Source organism: Centruroides sculpturatus, unplaced genomic scaffold, assembly GCF_000671375.1.
Source record: "Centruroides sculpturatus isolate CEXI.00-Female unplaced genomic scaffold, Cexi_2.0 scaffold2058, whole genome shotgun sequence".
Taxonomy (NCBI): Eukaryota; Metazoa; Arthropoda; class Arachnida; order Scorpiones; family Buthidae; genus Centruroides; species Centruroides sculpturatus.
This window is the reverse complement of record NW_019386263.1, coordinates 7,041-26,805: the sequence shown is the minus strand read 5'-3', so window position 1 is coordinate 26,805 and position 19,765 is coordinate 7,041. Positions and strand designations below refer to the sequence as shown.

The 19,765-nt window shown below is 36.7% G+C and overlaps 2 protein-coding genes across 2 annotated transcripts; both read right to left on the bottom strand.

The window, feature by feature from the left end:
* Positions 1 to 1,752: 1,752 nt before the first annotated feature.
* On the bottom strand, positions 1,753 to 7,873 carry LOC111614320 (PCNA-associated factor-like). Its single transcript, XM_023355688.1, has 4 exons — positions 7,722 to 7,873; positions 6,019 to 6,084; positions 5,790 to 5,949; positions 1,753 to 2,059 (listed from the first exon to the last, which is right to left on the bottom strand). The coding sequence occupies exons 1-4, from the start codon at positions 7,756 to 7,758 to the stop codon at positions 1,990 to 1,992; spliced, it is 333 nt and encodes a 110-aa protein (XP_023211456.1). The 5' UTR covers positions 7,759 to 7,873; the 3' UTR covers positions 1,753 to 1,989.
* Positions 7,874 to 10,711: 2,838 nt separating this feature from the next.
* Positions 10,712 to 12,020, bottom strand: LOC111614321 (E3 ubiquitin-protein ligase SIAH1B-like). Its single transcript, XM_023355689.1, has 2 exons — positions 11,865 to 12,020; positions 10,712 to 11,634 (listed from the first exon to the last, which is right to left on the bottom strand). The coding sequence occupies exons 1-2, from the start codon at positions 12,018 to 12,020 to the stop codon at positions 10,771 to 10,773; spliced, it is 1,020 nt and encodes a 339-aa protein (XP_023211457.1). The 3' UTR covers positions 10,712 to 10,770.
* Between the last annotated feature and the right edge of the window lie 7,745 nt (positions 12,021 to 19,765).

Sequence of the window (19,765 nt, the reverse complement as noted above, 5' to 3'; positions counted from 1 at the left end):
TTTTATTTTTGAGTGGAAAGAAAATATTTTCAAATACTTGGAGATGTGTGAATGCAGAAGGATTACTAAATAAAGCTGGAGTTGTGACTCAAAAGATTATAGACCCAAATTTCGGAAAAGGAGGGAAAGATGAGAAAAACAAAAGATGTAGTAGTGAGAAAGGTTAAATAGATCTTCTGTCAAGTAAATACGGATCCGTAATTTTTCAAACTTTTTCACTTCTTTATCTTTTGTCCTTTGTCTCTTTTTCCTGCACTTGGGTCTATAATCCTTTGATTCACAACTCCAGCTTTATTTAGTATTTTTTCCAACGTTGCAAGATTTGGCTACATTGCGCCAAATGTGGCTACTTTTTTTTGTTTGACGTAAAAAATATCATTTGGCGCTTTGGCTACTTTTTGGGCTACATATTATTTATAATTATATTAGTTGAATAAAAATGCACTTTAAAATGGTGTTTCGTCGCTTTTTATTAATTAGAGACCCAAATAAAACAAATATTTGTGTTTTTCAAATAAATTTTCTTTAGTCTCTTTTATAATAAATGAATTTATCTATTTCTAAGTAAAAATTGAAAGTGTCTGTAGAAGTAATTTTTTAAAATATCCTTTTTTCTTGATAAAGTTTTAATACTTATTATTATAATCTAGACACGTTAATTTTTAAATATACTGTACTTATATATTGGACCACAAGTATATATTATATATACTTGTGGCCCAAAACTCCTTGACTTCTTCCAATGCGGCCCAGAGAAACAAAAAGGTTGGACACCCCTGCTCTAAAGGCTAATGCATATAAACAGCAAAATTAAGATGAATGTCAGTTATTGACTTAAATCATGTAGATTGTTGTCTCTAAGCTTCATTTTTTACCCCAGAATCTATTCCTAAAACATTGGATGGAGCTACATGATATTAATTGTAACAAAACTTACATCCTGTATATACATTATTTCAGTCTATCATTAATAGCTTAGTCATATCTTTGTACCCATTATATCCAAATTGAATAATACTGGTATTATGAATTTCTTTTAAAACAAATTTGAAAGTTTGCACTAATGAAAAAAACAGTAGTGATTGACTCCATTCTCAATATCTGTTGTTGTGTCGGTAGTTGTATGTCCTCCAGCACCCTTGATGTTCACTCAAATAATCCCATTGTTCCCTGAGGTGCCACCCACTTTGGAAATCACTGTACCAAATAGGTACTGCACTCATTTTACTACACACTGTTATTTGATAATGGCAGGGCATATTTAGCTTAAGTGGTGTGAAATTACCATTTATACTTTTGCTAAACATCTAAAATGTTTCAAAAAGTATTAAGAGATGTTGAAATTGATTGTCCTGATTGGAGTATACAGCACAATAATGCATCAATACATTCATTAAAATCACATTATGGTAATAGAAAAGTAACATCAGTGCACAGTTCTGACCTAAACCATATGGAAAGCTTATGTTCAAACTGTCTTCCTGCAGTATGTATGCATAATACTGAAATATTCCATCAGTTGAGAAATGTTTAAAATAGGACAGGATTTTTGTCACAAACAGAACCAGAATTACATCATTTCCACTGATGGAAAAATCAAAATTATTACTTTTGCCATTTTTTTTTATAATACCCATATTTTGCGTTTAAAATATTAAATGTACCATTTCTAAAAACTTTAGAATAAAAAAAATTATTTAAATATTCCAGGAAAACTTCATTTTGAAATAAAATTTATTATGAATGTCATAATTTATACAAAACTAATTTTCTTAATAAATTTATCTGTATCATATTGCTTTTATTTGGTTTCATTGTCTAAGTTTGAGATATATGTTGTTGCTTAACTGATTAAGAATGTACAGATGATCTATTATGAAAATGAAATTATATACTGTAGTTCAAAAGAACTTCAATTATACAGAATTCAAATCTAAACAAAAATTTATTATGTACATTAATTAAAATATCGGTTAAAAACAAAAAATCTTAATCGCTTTCCTCAGATATTACTTGATAACTTTTGCTTGGACCAGATTCATTGAGATCATTAGGTTCACTATAAAAAAAAATTTGCCAAAATTCAAATAAGCTTTGTAAAAGCTTTAAAATAAAATTATAAATAAATAAATCCAAAGATAAATGTTTTTTATTGTATTTTCTCAATTTTAAAATGCACTTTTTTTTAAACCCACTTTCACTTTTTAAAATTAGAGGTAGGGGAGACAAGGGAGGAATGGGAAACTGGGAGGAGTGGGACACTCAAATTTTCTGATCTATTTATTTATTGTAATTATTTGTTCCTAAGTGAGAGTGACAGCACTTGTATTTTTTTTATAAAATGGCTGATAAATTGTTTCAACAGAAGAGGCTTTAGAAGAGAAAATTACATTACAATACTCCAGGTAAATATTAATACCAATATCTGATGTAATCTAAAATTTTATGTTTAAGATAACTTTTAATGCTTAATACAAGAATTGAAAGGAATATTTTAATAGTACAATTTTGCTATATTACTTTCTTGCTATTTCCACCATATGTCTATTTATAGCAAGTATAATACAAAACCTCCCAGTAGGGAGGACATAATGGGGAGGAATGGGACAGTTTCCTACTTCTCCCTAATAATTTTCCTGATGTGGTGTTAAATTTTATAGTCTGTTTTTATTTTCAGGAAAAATGCCACATAAATGGAAGAAGAAAGATCCAACAAAATCAATACCAGCCAACAGTATGATTCTTCAAGCAGTGAACATGGTGTGTGACAAGGGAAGTATAAGGAAAGTTGCAAAAGCCATGAATTTATCAAAATCAGCACTAGCAAAACATGTAAAAAAATTTAATAGCATTTCAAACAAGGAGTCTGTAGTATTCTAGTCTAACATCATTTGTGGAATGGTTTTCTCTGTGGAGGAAGAAGCAAAGTTAAGAAATTACTTGCTTAGTGCAAGTATTCATAAAATGCACTACAGTGCAGGTAAGAAATTTGACATATGAGTTTACCGCTGTCTTCAATAAAACATATCCCAGTGCATGGAATCTCAATAAAACTGCAGGATATGACTGGTTCAAGGGGTTTATGGGACATCATTCACAGCTTTCATTGCAATCACCAGAAGCCACTGGCTTAGAAAGTACTACTAGCGTCAATAAAAAGAATATTGACAACTTCTTGGACAAACTGTGAAATCTATTTATAAAAAATAAATTAATATATTTGCATACAATGTCCAATAAACATTTGCAGTGATTGTTGGTTCATTATCATGTTCTCAGTTAAATGTTGATTCACAGTATTCTGAATAAATTGTTTATTTATAATCATGTAATAAAATTTTTTTTAATACCTCAAATCAAGCATTTCAAGAAAATACTGTTGTAAAATACTATAAGATACTGTACTTTAAAGTAAAACCTTGTGCTGATAGTATGACTATCTCAGAAAAACTAACATTGTACAGATACACACATCAGTAATAACTATTTATATTTGCTAAATAAGTATTTTAATACAAATTTTGTGTGAATTCGTTATCCTTTTATGAACTGTCCCACTCCTCCCTTTTATTAGGAAGGAGTGGGACACTTGTCACAGTATACAAAACTTATAAATTTTTCTACCAAATGTTAGCATTGAAACTTTCAATACTTTTCAGAAGATACAGATGGTTCAAACTAACAAGCTGAAAAATATTCAAGAGTTTTTTTCTTTGCTTATGTTTTTGACAAATTTTCCCAAAAGAGTCCCATTTCTCCCACTCTTCCCCTACCTTATGTTTTGCAATTCAAAACAATAAGAAGTCTTTGAGTTGTTTGCTATGTTGTTGTTTGTTAAGTTATGGCAATGCAATACTTGGGTGATCTGTCTAGGGGAATTCTTTCCAGATTTTTTTTTAAGGGAAACTGGCCTCTATTTAGGTGTTACAGATGTGGAGAAAACTCCACGTGGCCAACCCGTCCAAGCGAGGTGCAAACCCATGACCAAACTCCCAGTGTTCAGGATATGAAGATCGCTTGGCCACTGATGGCCCAGCAGTCATTGGGTAGACCACGTGGGGTACATTAAGCAACAATAATAGAAGTTTTTTTGGTATATTGCTCAATGTTCACATTACAAAGCTTTTCTGATAACATTTGTTTAATTTATATGCTGCTTTTTAATGCTTAAAATGCCTTTAAGTGCAGCCTATGATAACTACCACTATACCAAATGTTCTCTACCTGTCCAGCTCACTTAATGAAATATATTGCTAGATTGAATTGCCTACTTGTTAATGCCAATTGCTGTCATTTAGGTAGAAAATAAGGCTAAAGGCAAGAAATTTGGACAGAAAACAACAACCCGCACTATAACGACCCTATTCTGAACCATTTTTGTTTTTGATTGTCCTTCATATAGGAAAATCAAGTTGTCACGTCCCAGGTGGACCATGCAGAAGTTTTCACTAATGAATAATGAAAAACAGAATACTGTCACAAATAAAAATGAAGACACATCTGAAGCTAATCATTTGTCATATAATCATTAATAATCAAGATCCAGTCACTATTTCTCATAAAAAAAAGGATTGATTTTTAAGAACTCAAGTATTTAAAGCCAGCATTTATGCTTACTTTGTAAAGATTAAAATGCAATTAATTCCACTTTGCATCATGTTTTAAAGAAAAGCAAAGCTGTGTAGATTCTTTGCAACATGCAGCCACATAATGAAAAATTCACCAATTGGGTGTGACGAAACATAGAAAAGAACTGTTGCGTAGAATTACTTTTTAGAAATTCAATTCAGTATTTACCATTAATTACCGAGACATGATTAGTTAACTATTACAGGCAAAATAAGCAAGCAAAAAGTAAACCCACAAGAAATATGGAAATTATACCTTTAAATAATGGACATTTCACTGATTAAACTTTTTTCTTTTATTACTTTCTTATTATAAATAAGATCTTATTGCTAGATTACAATACATTATTGGTTTTTATCACTTCCAATATAAATTTTAAATTGCCAAAAAATGAATGAAAGCACAAACTGAGGATCTTTGCATTTATTTTTACTTAAATAAATAAAATCCTCTATTTAATACATTTATATTTAAATTATGAAATCATCATATAACCAGCATAAATTTAATAATGCTAATACAGTACTTTTGACTTAAAAATAGATCATATTCAGGCTACATAATTTGTAGATAATTAGTTTTAAAATCTGCAAATTTATAAAATTTTTACAAAACTTAATTTTAATTAATTGAAATGTCTGCAATTAAATGGAAAATACTATCCGGGCTAATAATTTTTTAATATAGCTTTAAAATAAAGTACGTTTTTCTTAAGATGCAAAATTCCTGCACCACATATGTAGTAGAGTTTCTTAAAATTAAAACATTTGCAAGATTTCCATAAAACTTTATCATTAAATTTAGATTAAGAGTTGAACTGTGAATGCCATCATGTGATCACTTGTGGAAACAAGCCTGACAGTTAGCATTGGGAAGAAATTGGTATAGTCGGCAGTTATCGTAGGCCATGCTTCAAGACATTATAATGCACGAAAAGAGTAACACCAAACACCCATTTCATGGAATTTGTATTGTTTTTTTAACATGTTACTTAACAAAACTTAATTATTTAAAGATTTTTCCTTTATAAAAAAAAAAATTCAAATTGTATCTCTGATTCATGGTGCATCTTAGAATCAAGAAAATATAGCATCATTGCAACAAAAGATAAGTTAATCACTGATAACTTAATAACATTTTATGAAATTTTGCATAATTACCTAAAACACTCTGTTGCTGAGGAACTGCTTGAAATCTCCGAATTATCCTGTTCATCTGAATCTCTTGGAGACTTCACTAAAAATCTACTAATTTCTTTCTGCCAAGGAGGAGTGGGTCTCGGACAATAACGATTTCCGGGAGAACGTCCAGATGATTTGTCTGAAAATTTTTTTTATTTAGTAATCTGTTTTTCATCATTCTGTAAAATTATCATTTAAATTTACATACTTGATTTTACTTTTGAAGTAGATGCACCAGAACTCATCACCTTCCTTGGAGCCTTTGCTGCAACTGCTAAAAGATTAAATTTTTTGTTAGAAAAAGGCTCAATGAGCTTTACTTTCATAGTCTATATTCATAATGAAATTCAAGATCAAATAATTGGAGACATCCTCATACAAAATGTCACAATTTTTAAGCACAATCATCGATCAATATTTTTCCATTCAAGCAAGCATGCATGTCTCAAATTCGCCCACAGATTTTAGAATATCAAAATTTTTATTGTTGTTTTGTGCCTTTTGCCCAGTTTTCTTTAATCAACACTGATTGTACAATTTTTCTTCCTTGTCCTAGCTTCCTGTTCCATTTTTCCTATAAATCAGGTGTCACCATTGACAATGTTGGTGCTTGAAATGAACCTGAAAAACTGTCGCAGTATTTGGATTTTATAGATTAAATTAAAAGTTACTACATAAAAGGATTAAACTTCTTTTAAAGATTCCTTAGAAAAATGCAAGAAAATGAAAATATCAGATTTTACAGAAAAAAATGTAAAAGCATGTGTTGATAGATGATTTCAAATGATATGACAACACTTGACATCAAATAATACTTGTTCTCTCACCTGTTAAAATGTTTTGTGCATTTTTGATTTTTTAATATTTGATATCAACTAATGTCAAATGATATGTTGCAATTGACATTCAGAAGCCTTTGAAAATATTTCAAAAATAATTTTTATTGTTAAAGATTGCAGCCATTCATGTAAAGTTTTTAAGCCACTTTGACCACACCCTCCTTGTTGTGTGTAATAATGTACTTTCTACAACACCACCTTAAACTGAACACTTAATGGATGGCCCAATTTGACTTCTATAAAACTGTTTAGAAATGCACTTAGTATCATTTGAATCAGTCAGAAACTATTACAAAAATGATATACCTAAATGATTTTTGAACAATTTCAAATGGTATCACTTTTAATCATTTCATCAGTTGATATGTCCAAGTCTTGTCCACCAACAAAGTTTGCCCTTTTCAAAAGCCCTACTACAGTTCATAATAGTTGTCAGCAATATGCTATTCACACCATATATTGCAGGTATCTGTCAACAAATTTCAGATTATCCTACTCCCTCTGCACTCAAAAAGCAAAACAGCTCTACTTTCTTCCTTTCTCAAACTCATTGCTATGCATAGACAAAAAACATTATTACATCCAATGTGTGATCACATTTGCCAGTGATAAGTGTGATATTTGAGTGCATGAGAACATTCTTCCTAGATAATTTACCTTGTTCAATATGCAATGTTGCAAGTCTTGCATAATAATCAAGTTATTGTTCTTTTACTAACATACATATACAAAACCCTCCATCAAAATTTCTTATAATATGCTTACTTATTTATTGTCTTTAAAAAAAAATGCAAAGTTTATAATTGATTTTTTCCTAAATAAAAATCTATATCAATGTTCAAAAACAACCGATAATTTAATACCGTAAAAACTAAGGTAAAAATCGACAAAAATTATCTTGCTCGAGGCCAGAAAGGCAATTCCACAATGAACCTTTCAGAGACAATGCCACAATAATCACCACCCTGCTAAATTAGGATACACCAAAATTAGAAATTACAGAAACAAGTTCATTAAAATCTAAACAATTTATAAAAATAAAACATAAATTAATTATAAAAACTAATTTTACCTTTCCTAGAACAACTATCGGCTTTAGTACGAGCCATTCTCTTAATCTTAACGTCGACTAATTGATAGTAGCTTCCCGAATTCAATTTGCGCGCCACAAAACACGTGAATACTTAGAACTTCCCGCGCATTTTCGGCATCACCGATCGACTCGAAAGCTTATTGGTACATTTTTGATATAAAATAAAAACTTCAAGTGTTTAAGCGTAAATAAATTTTTATGATGTAAGTTTATTATTGATAAATATTAAAATATTCACATATGTATAAATTAATATGAATAAATATTATTTTTTTAAATTGCTTTATTGCTTGCCCGCCCTCTGGCGGGATGGTTAGGCGTCATATATGACAATTTCGCCCCGTTTTTTTTCGGACCCGGAGAAACCATGATTGCGTCTGTTGCGAAACTATGTCGTCCCGGGAAAGATCATATGGGATGTGAATATCTAACATGGGCACTTACAATGTGTAAATCCTGGTATAGGCGCGGAAGAAATCTGTTATGACTTGAACACATGCTAAAGGTGGGCTAGGCACTCGCTAATGGTTTTAATGTGATGATTGGTAGAGGCGGAAGTCTGTATGATGGAGATTCGAGCAGTATCAAAAATGCGGCAGGCAGGGGCGCCGCTAGCTGTTTGAACGCCCGTGTGCAATACCGATTATGCCGCCCCCTGTTTAACTACGATTACCTATGCTGAGCTTGCCAGAAAGGCTCTTTTCCGCCCCCTGGACGTGCCGCCCGCGTGCGGTGCACGCCTTGCACGCCCGCTTACGGCGGCCCTGGAGGCAGGCATCCAAGCGGTGTTTAACGTCATCTTTCTTGGTCGGGCAGTAATTGCAACGATTAGTGGCGCTGGGGTTTCTGGTCAGAGCCGTAACTAGGCAGGTGCCACAGGGGCATTCGCACAGGGCCCACTTGGAAGGGGGCCCAAACTGGTGTTCACAAGAAATTACAGTTTTAAATCTTAAATTTTTCCTCCTTTTTATCGGCGATTACATTTTGCCTTATTTAGACCCTAGATGTCTGCTCACCAGTGTTCCCAACCGTGGCGACTTTTAGAGGGACGTAGGGAGATAGTGGAGACCGCAGACAAATTAGCCAAAAGTAGCGACTTTTGAAATTTTGTGTATTTATTTTTTGAGAAATTTAAATTTATAGCTTTTTCTCTACTTTATAGAGCTCTCTGGCGACGACTAATATTATTACGATATACAAAACTGTATTTCTAGATTTTTCTACAGTGTGCAGAGCTATAAATCTGTAAATGTAACATTTTGTAAGAAAAATAAATCTACCTGGGGATTTTTTAATTGCTAAATTGCTAAATAGAAAACGTAGTAACTCTCGAATAAAATCTTAGTCTCGAGGTTGTAAAAGGCGTGCAGAAATTCTGACATAACTTTTTGCTTTATAGTGATACGCATATGTGTTGTATACCTCAACGGTGGATTAAGCGGTAAACGAACTATGCGGCCTCGAAGGGGCCCCCGTGGTCTTTAAAATGCTACTAAAAAGGGCTGATTTTTGCTTTCTCTATGGCTCTTCTTTACGATACACGAGTGTTGCTGATTTAAAAAAAAATCAGCTGCAGATCTCGCTATTAAATATAGCAAAGATTTTAAAAAGTACGAATTCACAAGTGAAATTGAAAGTTTTAAGTTTGAAGTAACGACTCTTATACAAAATATNCGAAACTTGACTCATTTAAAAAGTCGTTATTGGCCTGCTTTCGGACCCCGTTTGGGTCCTCACAGGGCACCCCCCTTTTGTTTAAAATGTAGCCACCTGATGCTACATTTTAACTGTTGCCTTGGTGCCTTGGGGCCGTCCCCTCCAACGGAGAGGTCCACCCGGGATCGGATAATGAACTGCTAGCTCACAATCGCGTGACCATCGAGCCGCAAGGTGTCGCGTCACATTCAACAAGAGAAGACGGTGGTCGTGGCAAGGATTACATTTATTAAACCAAAAATTTAACAGAAAAAATCCCATAATATATATTTATATTCTCCTATCTACCGTCTCTAGTGATCACAATGTTTCACCCAATTAGCAGGTACAACTAGAATATTTCACACTCTTAGATGTAGTTACATTCCCTTCCACCCTAAAGTGGCGGGTGCTTCACGTCACCAGAGCCCATAGGAGAACTAGATTCTGTCTAACAACTACAATTTTACTAACTACTTAAAATATTTTCCCCTTACGATGATTACATTCTCTAGTTTCTTGCCCTCCTTTTTTTTCCCCTAGTAACGATTTTTCTCTTGACTGGCGTGTCCTAGGAGCTTGGAGAGTAAAGGTACCCCTCCTTTTTTTTTTTCATTTTATCTCCGGACATTGGGAGGTCGCGGAGGGAAGGACCTAGCCCTTCCTCTTGCCCACCTCCGCTCTTCCAAAGACGTTTCCGACCAGCTTCCGAATCCATTATTTCTCCTCCGCCCACCTCGCTCAGCACTTGAAGCGTGGAGCTCCCCCACAGCCTCTGACCGAGGCGCCATTGCGCCAGGTTCGGCTGTTGTTTCAGCGGTGGGCTGGTCTAAAGGTTTCTCTTCCTGATCTGCTTGTTCTCCCCGGGCGAGGCCCATTTTATCGCTCTCTCCCTCTCCTTCTTCTACGCGGCGAGCGGTTTCTCGATTCAGTTGTAGAATTTCTTCCTTCAATGTAGTCGGGACGTCCATTTGCCAGGGTAGTATCATAAATTCGGGTGTTTGGTCAGTTTCTTCATTAACCTGCCGGGTCTTTTGGAGGGCTTGCTTTATCGCTTCCACGTTAGCGGGTATGTTGAAGGATTCTTCCCATTCGCCCGTTCCAGAGAGAATGGTATGGGGTATCTCCCAATCGTCGTCCCACGCGGGTTCCGTGACGACCATTCGCGGCATTCTATCTCTGGATTGTCCGCGTCGGGCTCTCCCTGCCATTCTATATGAAAGCCAAAAAAAAACAAATAATTACTTTTTCTTCTCCCCTTTATTTTATTTTTCTTTATTTCTTTTTTTTTTTTCTTGTCCTCGGTCCCTTGGAAAAGGGTCCCTTGGACAGTTTAGGAACCAATGGGTTCCACGGAGACCACAATACTTAAGGTTTGGCTTATTATAAGTTGACTCGCAAATTTGGTGGACACTGTTAAACATTCTTCCTCCTCTATAATTTTTCTCGTCTCCTCCATGACACTTTTGGGAGCTGAATTCCATGCTAGAGCCTTTCCTTTTCCTCCTACTAAGAGGAAACTTCGAAACCGGCTCGCTCCCTTTTTGCTTCCCACAAAGCGAATGAGGAGACTTATACGGCCACGGTTACCCTCCGTCTCACTTTTCTTGACCTGGATAACAAATTCATGTCCGTGACAAGTCATCCGAGTAGCCCACGACAAGGGATGAGTCGAATCCAGGCCCACTAGCGATAATTTTATGGACCCGGCTTTCACCGAGACCATCGAACTATGACGGTCACGGAGATGCTCCACTAAGGACTGGAACGCCCCTTCCCAGGAGCAAGTTGGATCCAAGGAAGGGCACTCACATGTCCGGTACAGACAATGCTGTTCATGAATCTTTCGCTTTTGCAATTTCTGTACAACTTGGCAGCCATTATCCTTAAACCGGCAGGGAAGAGCTATAGCCTCCGCCATCTTCTCCATTGCGAGGTTTCTTAACTCCCCGAGATATCCCCGACAAGTGGGACACTGATGTACTCGTCCCCTGCAACTGCCGCACAGGAGATGACCGGCCATGCATTGAAAAATGGGGGCCGCCAAGTTCTCGTAACACACTGGACACTCCATCAAGGAGATAATCGTTGGATCCTCGTTTAAGGTCGTAGGAGAGGCGGGTGTCTTCTCTTCCTCACGGTTGTTACCTTCAATAGACTCTCTTCCATCTCTTTTCCTTCTGATTTTGGAAGAATTCTACAAAAAAAAGAAAAACAAAATATAGTAGCGAGCCATTTAAGCCGTTCACCTCTCTTCCCCGCAGTTCGTTTTTTTTTTTTTTTTCGCTCTTTTTATAGCCATCGTAGTTGTGATGGTAAGGTTTCTATTCCCCTTTTTGTTTCTTGCTCCGGATACGGCGTAGGGGGCGCCGCGATGGTATTTGCTGTGGGTTCTCTTCGAAATTCCTTCACAACGTCTGTTTTTACTGGCATAAGTTCTATGGCTTCCACCGGCATAACTTCCTTATTTCGAGACCGTCTGGGGGTGCTTGTTGGCCTTCCCCTCAGGAAGCCTCCCCGCCTACGCCTTTGTCTCCGACACTTCCACACTATCACCCCTAAGGCAGGAATTATCATTCCCATAGCGACTAATGCGATATAAAGCCCGGGTCGATTAGGTTCAAACAAGGCATGGGAGTCTCGAAAAACGTCGGTTCGGACGGTTTCGATATCCTTTGATATATCGCGCAACTCCCTACCGACTAACTCCAATGACCAATCGCTGTCCTTGTTGTGGGGAACTTCCCCGACACATTATCATTTATATATCGTTGGAGTAGCCGAGTTTCCGTATCGTTCAAAATATTTTGAATGGCAGGAATGACATACGGATTTCGGATAGCGATCTTGAAAGTCAGCCTTGATTGAAAGTGGGAGGTCAACTTGACTCCCGGTATATGGCCCGTGCAAGACATCGGTAGCCTAAATATGCCAGTGTTATTTAATTTTATCATTTGAATCCGAGATGTGGAAGTCGAGGTCCATCTACCACACTCCACCACTAAATTCAAAGGAGCCGGGGTTGAATATATCCAGGTGCCTTTCTCATCTATCCGTCGAAACATAGGTTTCGGGAAACTCAACACCTTTCTCCTGCACAAGCGATCGACGTTCGGTTCGTCGGCCATAAACAGAGCGTACTCGCACGCGTGGTACGGGAGTCGCCAAACTGCTACTTCTGGAGAACAAATGTTGGTCAATCCTCCTCGACATTTCCTAAGGTCATGCGAGTCCAATAACATATACAACTGGCGATCTTTAGACAAAGCGAGGTACGGGTACTCCACCTGGTAATAGGCGAAGGCTTGTACTAGAGGGAAATATGCTGGAAACTTCACGACCTCGTATACGTCAAAATAACCTTCTGGTGTCATCAGAGGGAACCTAGCGAAGATTCGAAGCGTGTGGGGCAGAGCCACCGCCGTTGTTGTCATCCACTGATAATACTTAAAAACATTGTCCTCCGTTATCGGTTCCACTAAGGATATCCCGCTAGGAAGTTGTTTAGTGACTTCCCCTAGCACTTGTAATAATTGGGATTTGGACAGGAAGTAGGAACTGAGCCGGTCCTGCTCCAGCATCTCTATGGCCTGTCGCAAATCGGTTATGCTTGACCTAAATTCGGCCAAAGCGCCTTCCACGCCCCTAAGCGCCGTACTAACAAAGAACGTATAACTAAAGGTCTGAAGGGTTTTATCTAAATAGCTTTGCCTTCGTATCATCATATCTATGTATTTTCTGTTGTCCTTCACGGCTTGTAGCGTCTGATTTAACACCGTCGTTTGGGCCTCCAAAATGTGAACTATCTTTTTCTGGTTTGTTACCAGGTCGTCGATCTTCTTGTTCGCCTCCTCAATTTCTTCCGAGGTGGCGGTTCCAAATAAAAACTTTAGTATTTTCCCTCCTACATTTATCAGTCCCCGTTTTGTGCGAGGATTAGCGGAAGCTGTAACCGTAGCTTTCAAGTCCTTATACTCCTTTTCATACTCCCCCATTTCCCGATTTATATTGTCCAATTCTACCTCGGCCAACGTCCATAAGGGTCTTAGAGGGTCTTCCTTATCCCGTATGGCCTTTCTAATAATAGGTGAAAGGGCATCCAACTGGTATCGTAAATCGATGATATGTTTATCGTACTCCTCAAACGAAATTTCTATCGCGATCGTCCATTGGCTGGTAGTCATAAGAAAATTTCCCTGAGGGAGGAATATTATCCCCTTTGTCAAAGGTGGCACAATCATGGAAATTTCCGCAGCGAGGGTCAGGGCGATCACCACAACCTGGATCGCCATCAGGTTTACATTCATAATCTAAAATGAAAAGTAATTACAAACATTAGTTCCGTTTCACGACCACCGTACTTTATCGACAGGTTTAGATTTTACACATTCCCCGTTTCGCATGGTGACCTCTCCCCTCCGAAGAGCTCACCATTTACATTGGGTAAATAACCCGACGGGTGTAGGCGGCGGCAAGCGCTCCTGATCATGATTTTGGGACGTTGACGCGCCTCCCTCNTGGTGACCTCTCCCCTCCGAAGAGCTCACCATTTACATTGGGTAAATAACCCGACGGGTGTAGGCGGCGGCAAGCGCTCCTGATCATGATTTTGGGACGTTGACGCGCCTCCCTCATCTGTGTTCCGGTGGAGAGGTTCAACCGTTTGCCCGAGCTTATGTGTTTTGGGCAGTACCCAAGGATATTCGTCTGCGGGTCCCTGACTTCTCAAAGCGTATCTGTGAGACGGTTGAGTCGCGGTCGCGTGCTGACTAATTTCTACAGTTTCCGCTGACTCTGCCTGATCGGGTTGTATCGAATTTAGGATGAATTCATCCCAGGGGTCTATGATATCGGGTACGGGTTGTCCCGATGTTGACGTTTCAGCTTTCTCCGTCTCAGGACTAAGCTCGTCGGTGGCGAAGGATTTGAATTCCATTCGCGCGACAGCAGGTTTCATTCTATTTGCATGTGTGTGTAACTTCTTTCCCGTAAGGATATGTTGGACGACGAAGTCGACTGGACTGGTCTCCGCTATTATCCTATACGGTCCCTGCCATCTAGGTGCTAACTTCCTTTTTAACCTTGTAGGGACTACTACTTCCGTCACAAATACTCGGTCGCCTAGTAAAAACTTATGGGGTTTATTTTTGCGATCATGGTACACCTTTCTGTCCTGCGCTGCTTTCTCCGCATGTTCCTGCGCTAATCTATGCGCTAAAGCTAACCTCGACCTCAGTTCACTCGCATAGTTCTCACTAACATCGTAACTAGGTCGGCTAGGTTCGGTGACCACATCGAATGGAAACACGGGATCTCTCCCATACACTAAATAGTAAGGTGTCTCATTTGTGCTAGAATGCACAGTGGTGTTATATGTGAAAAGTGCAAACAGGACCATCTCGTCCCAATTGCGTTGGTCTACATCTGTGTAATGCGTCAAAATATCTACCAAAGTTTTATTTAATCGCTCCACCATCCCATTGCATTGTGGATGGTAAGCGGTGGTGAGCAGTCTCTCTATCCGCAAAAGTTCGCAAACCTCCCGCATCATCTTTGACGTGAAATTCGCGCCTCGATCGGTTAGTAGCTGCTTAGGAACAGAGTGTCTTAAGATTACTTGCGTGACAAATGCTCTAGCGACCGTTTCTGCGGTTACGTCGGGCAATGGCACTGCCTCGGCCCAACGAGAAAAGTGATCCACGAAGACTAATAAATATTTATTGCCATTGTGGGTAGTTGGAAAGGGGCCTTGAATATCAAGGGCCGTCCTCTCGAATACCTTAGTAATCCTAGGAAAAATCTGTAAGGGTGCCTGATGTCCTTGCAAAGGTCGTCTTCGCATACTACACTCCTGGCATGACTGACAGTAATGATCTATGTCTTTGTTCATGTCTGTCCAATAGAATTGCGTCTGCAACTTTTTCTTTAATTTTTTTGCTCCCAAGTGTCCTGAACTAGGGATGTCATGAAACATCTTCAAGACATATTCGACCATGTTTTTGGGCACTACTAATCTGTCCCAGATTTCATTTCTGTCAGGGTTTGACTTTCTATGATATAACGTCTGCTCTGCATCTAAATAAAATTCTTTACTCTCGGGGCTCTGACTTTGTTCTTGTGATGTTGACGCACCTGTCAAACGCCGACTAACTTCTATGCAAAATGGGTCTNGGTGTGCTGCTCCGCGACGAAAACAAGTTTAAGCAATGGCGACGTCGAACGGTGCACACTCGGTAAGTAATCCTACAATTTTTTGTTTATAGTATAGTTTATACGGATTATTCCCAAAAAATTATACGTATTTTGGAAATATTGAGTCGAATTAATCTAGAATCGATTAATTTTATGGAAGAAAACCTTTCAAACAGCCGTAGTCCGTAAACTGCAAACGTGCCGGGCTGTGATTGGCTCATGTATTTAAGGATTCCTACAACGCGAAATTCTTATAAAGCGGAACGTATCTACCGCGTTAAAGGGAGGTCGACTGTATTTACTTTTATAAAGAAGGTTAATTAAATTGTTTTTTTCATAATGTTTATAATACTTTTCTCTCTCTTATTTTTAGGCTTAAAGCGAAAGTGGCGGTTATTTTATGTAAATTTCGTTTCGGGGCGTGGTCTGCCTGTTATTTAACCTGTGGTTGCTTGGGAGACTATCCGATTTTTTTTTTTTTTGAAAGATTGATATAAACTGTTGTTTTTTTATTTTTCTAGGTAAGTTTTAACCTAGTTGGTTGTTAATTTGTTTCGGATAGTTCTCCCATGTAGTTCTTTAAGTTTTTTGTTGAATTTGATTTAGAATGATTTATGAATTGTGTAATTTTCTATTAATATATTATGTTACTGCAATTGATGGATATATCTGTGAAATATGTTTAAATTATTTTGTAAAGTTATTTATACTTTTGTTTTGTTCTATCCCCGCATCAGGGTCTTTGTACCAGAATGCTAAATAAATAAATATTTGTAATTTATTTTTATCAAATTTCCTATTATTTTATGTTTTATTTTTCGAGAATAGAATATATTTTTTAATTTGTTCCTACTTAAACTTTGAAATTGATAGAATTCTTTACACCACTGTTTTACGTTCAGAAAAAACGTGATAATTTAAAAAAAGAAAATTATTAAGAGATGCTTAAGAATTTCTGCAATGAGGCATTTGATTTATATATATAAAAATGAATGTATGTGTGTGTGTCTGTCCTTTATGCATTACCACACCGTTTATCCGATTGTTGTGAAGCTTTGGGAAGTTTTTTAATACTCCCGCGAAGTTTTCTGGCATTTACCCTACGATAGATGGCGCGCGTTTACACGAGCATTCGCGCACAGTGCGTTCGATCGATTTCAAATTACGAAGACCATTTCCTCTCCTTCAAAAAATATCTCTATATATGCATTTGTAAACTGTTATTTACGATATTTGTAATAATTTTTGTTTCATCACTTTATTTCAATTTTTTGTTTTTTGCTAATTACGTATTCGCTCGAACTTTGTTAAAATCTTAACTGTATCCCGAACAACAACCGAAGTTGTAGGAGGAAATTCGCCTATTTTACCGATCTATTTTACAAATTTTAATATCAACTCAAAATAATTTAAAAAGACAAATTACAATAAAACAGTTTATTATCCAACTATCAGAAATTTCACAATATGCCGAGGAAGGAGCAATTAAATAATTAAAATTATAAAGGATTAAAAATATATATACGGTATATAAAAATAATCGCACAATATTTTATTATAACCGCATTACGTATCTTATTACAAATTTATATACTACACGTGAAAAAAAGATAAGATCGCTATTGTATACTCGAATATTGGTGGCAGAGTGGAAGCGCTGTATCGTCAGCGTCCAAAAAGCCAGATTCGCGAATGTCCTTTAGAGAGCACCAACCTGACCCGGTTTATCCGGTGGAAGCCTAGGACCTTCGGTGGATGCTACATGTATACTGCATCCAATTCTATCCAGGACTGGTTCTGGGCTGTTTGCCGCCTGCCCACTAGATATTTGGCCGCCCTCGCCCGATTACGTGAATCGCGAGTAGATTTATAACTTAATCCAACCGATAAGAATTTACTGGCATGTTTTTACGATAGTTCAGTATAGTTGACAGGAGTTTAAAAAAATCCGTTAAAATATTTGATATATTTATTCCGCTCTCCGATTTTATATTACTCACGGATTTCAATGTTAAACCAGTGATATTACGATTTCGTATGTCCCATCTTTAACGGGATTTAGAAAAAAAAGTGTACAATTCTTGTATAATGTTAAAAAAATTAACCGTTACTTTGACAGCGTCATTTACAACTAAATTTAATGAATGAGAGAGATGCACGAGGTACAGAAAAAGCTCTAGAATTTATTTTCCTTAAATTTACGATTTATGTATCCGTTTGTCATAAAAATTTCTTTCCACTTTTTTCCCGAGACTACAAATATTAGAGTACAAATTAACTGGTTTCGACTTATTTCTACTTAAGTAAATAATCAAGCGATTAGGGAATTTGGGACAAACAAAACCCTGATGAGAGCCGAAATTTTACTTAAACAAAAGCTTAACCGAACTATCTCTAGCCAAGTACAGTGGAGACTGATTTATTAATGTAATAGACAGAAAATTTTCCAGTTCAATGAGTGTGTCCAAAAAAGTTGTAAATTTTGGAAATTTCCGTGGACACCTGGTCCTAAAACGAATTAGTTAGAAAACAAATGACTATTAAGTTTAACATATTTAGATTTTTACAGCTATGGTGAGAAACATTTAAAATCTACAACAGCCCTGTCGCATCCTTTGAGATATACTAGTGATGCAACAAAAGAGGTATTTGATATTGACCGGTATCGGCACCCTGGGAATTTGGCAACCGTCTCTGATTCCATCCATTAGCCACTCGTAGGGAGCTATTTGACTAAGTGGATTGTTTTAAGATTTAAAAAGTAAAAAATATTTTGTTATTTTTATGTACGTTTCTCTATAAAGCTATATTTAATTATAATTTTCTTTAAAAGTATATTCATACAATTGAAGAATATTTTGTACCAGGTATGTACCGGTACATCCACCACACATTTTATTTCATCGAGTAAGTTATTATTTTATTTTTAATTGTAGGCCTTATATCCTGGCTAGCGATTCGGAATGTAATTGTGATATTAAAAATGCATTTAGAGAAGTCTACGGTTTTTACTGGCTTATCGAATAAACGATACGAATGCAACCTAGACCATCACTGATGCGCAATTGACTGATTGCCCCTGGATGTCGGCTTCTTACAGAAACACAGCTTCCCTATCATCAAATGTCACAGCACGCCACTGTGAGATGGTTACACGGTTTTTATTAAAGTTAAGATTTTAACATGAACATAATGTCTACCACCAAAGATTCAAGCACATGTCCAGAATAGAAATATACATTTCGTTTTTCACTGTATCTGACCTCCCACTTTGCTGCCACCCAAAGTTGTTTGGTATGGATATATTGATATATACTGTAGGTTCTTGATCACAGTTTTGTTGAAATTGGTAGCAGCTTGATTAATGGCATCAATAGTTCATGATTTTTGTACTGCTGACCTTGGTATATCTGCACTTCTAAAAGATGCTAGATATTTTATATGATATTTAAATCTGGACTTTTTGGTCAGTGTGTAACATTTACTTTTTAGCCTAAAAGTGCTACATGACTTGTCTGGCTTTATACAGGGTGGGCCAACGAAAACGAAACGACAGAGTTATCGTGTTTGTCCAAGCAAATCGCTCGGACAGATCATGTTATTCTCAAGGGGGACATCTTCTGCAATAAAGTTTTTGCGATTCTGAATACAACAGACAACAAAAAATTTTAAAAATTCATTCATTTTTTATTAACTAAACAAACATTTATTTCGGAAGAAAAGTAACACAAACTATTAACAAACAAAAAAACCTTTGAAGCTGGACCGCATATGCAAGGAAAAAATATAAAATTAAGGCTGATAATGTGTTATCTGTTTCCAGATGTTCTTTTTTGTAGTGTTCGCATTAAGCTCGACCACTTAATGATTCAATCAGAATTTAAGATTATTATTTGTTTATTATGAATTTTGTACAACATAATCGTTATGGTTTACACAATTGCTGAAAGGGTAGAAATAGTAACTCTTCATTTCAGAAATCGCGAGAATGCTTATCTTACTGCAAATTTATTTAATCAACGCTATCCAAACAAATATTGTAATGCAAAATACGTTCTGGAGTTGGTTCAAAAGTTTCAGTTAACGGGTTCTGTGGCTAACAAAAGATGCGACCCCGGACGTAAACGTCCAGTAAG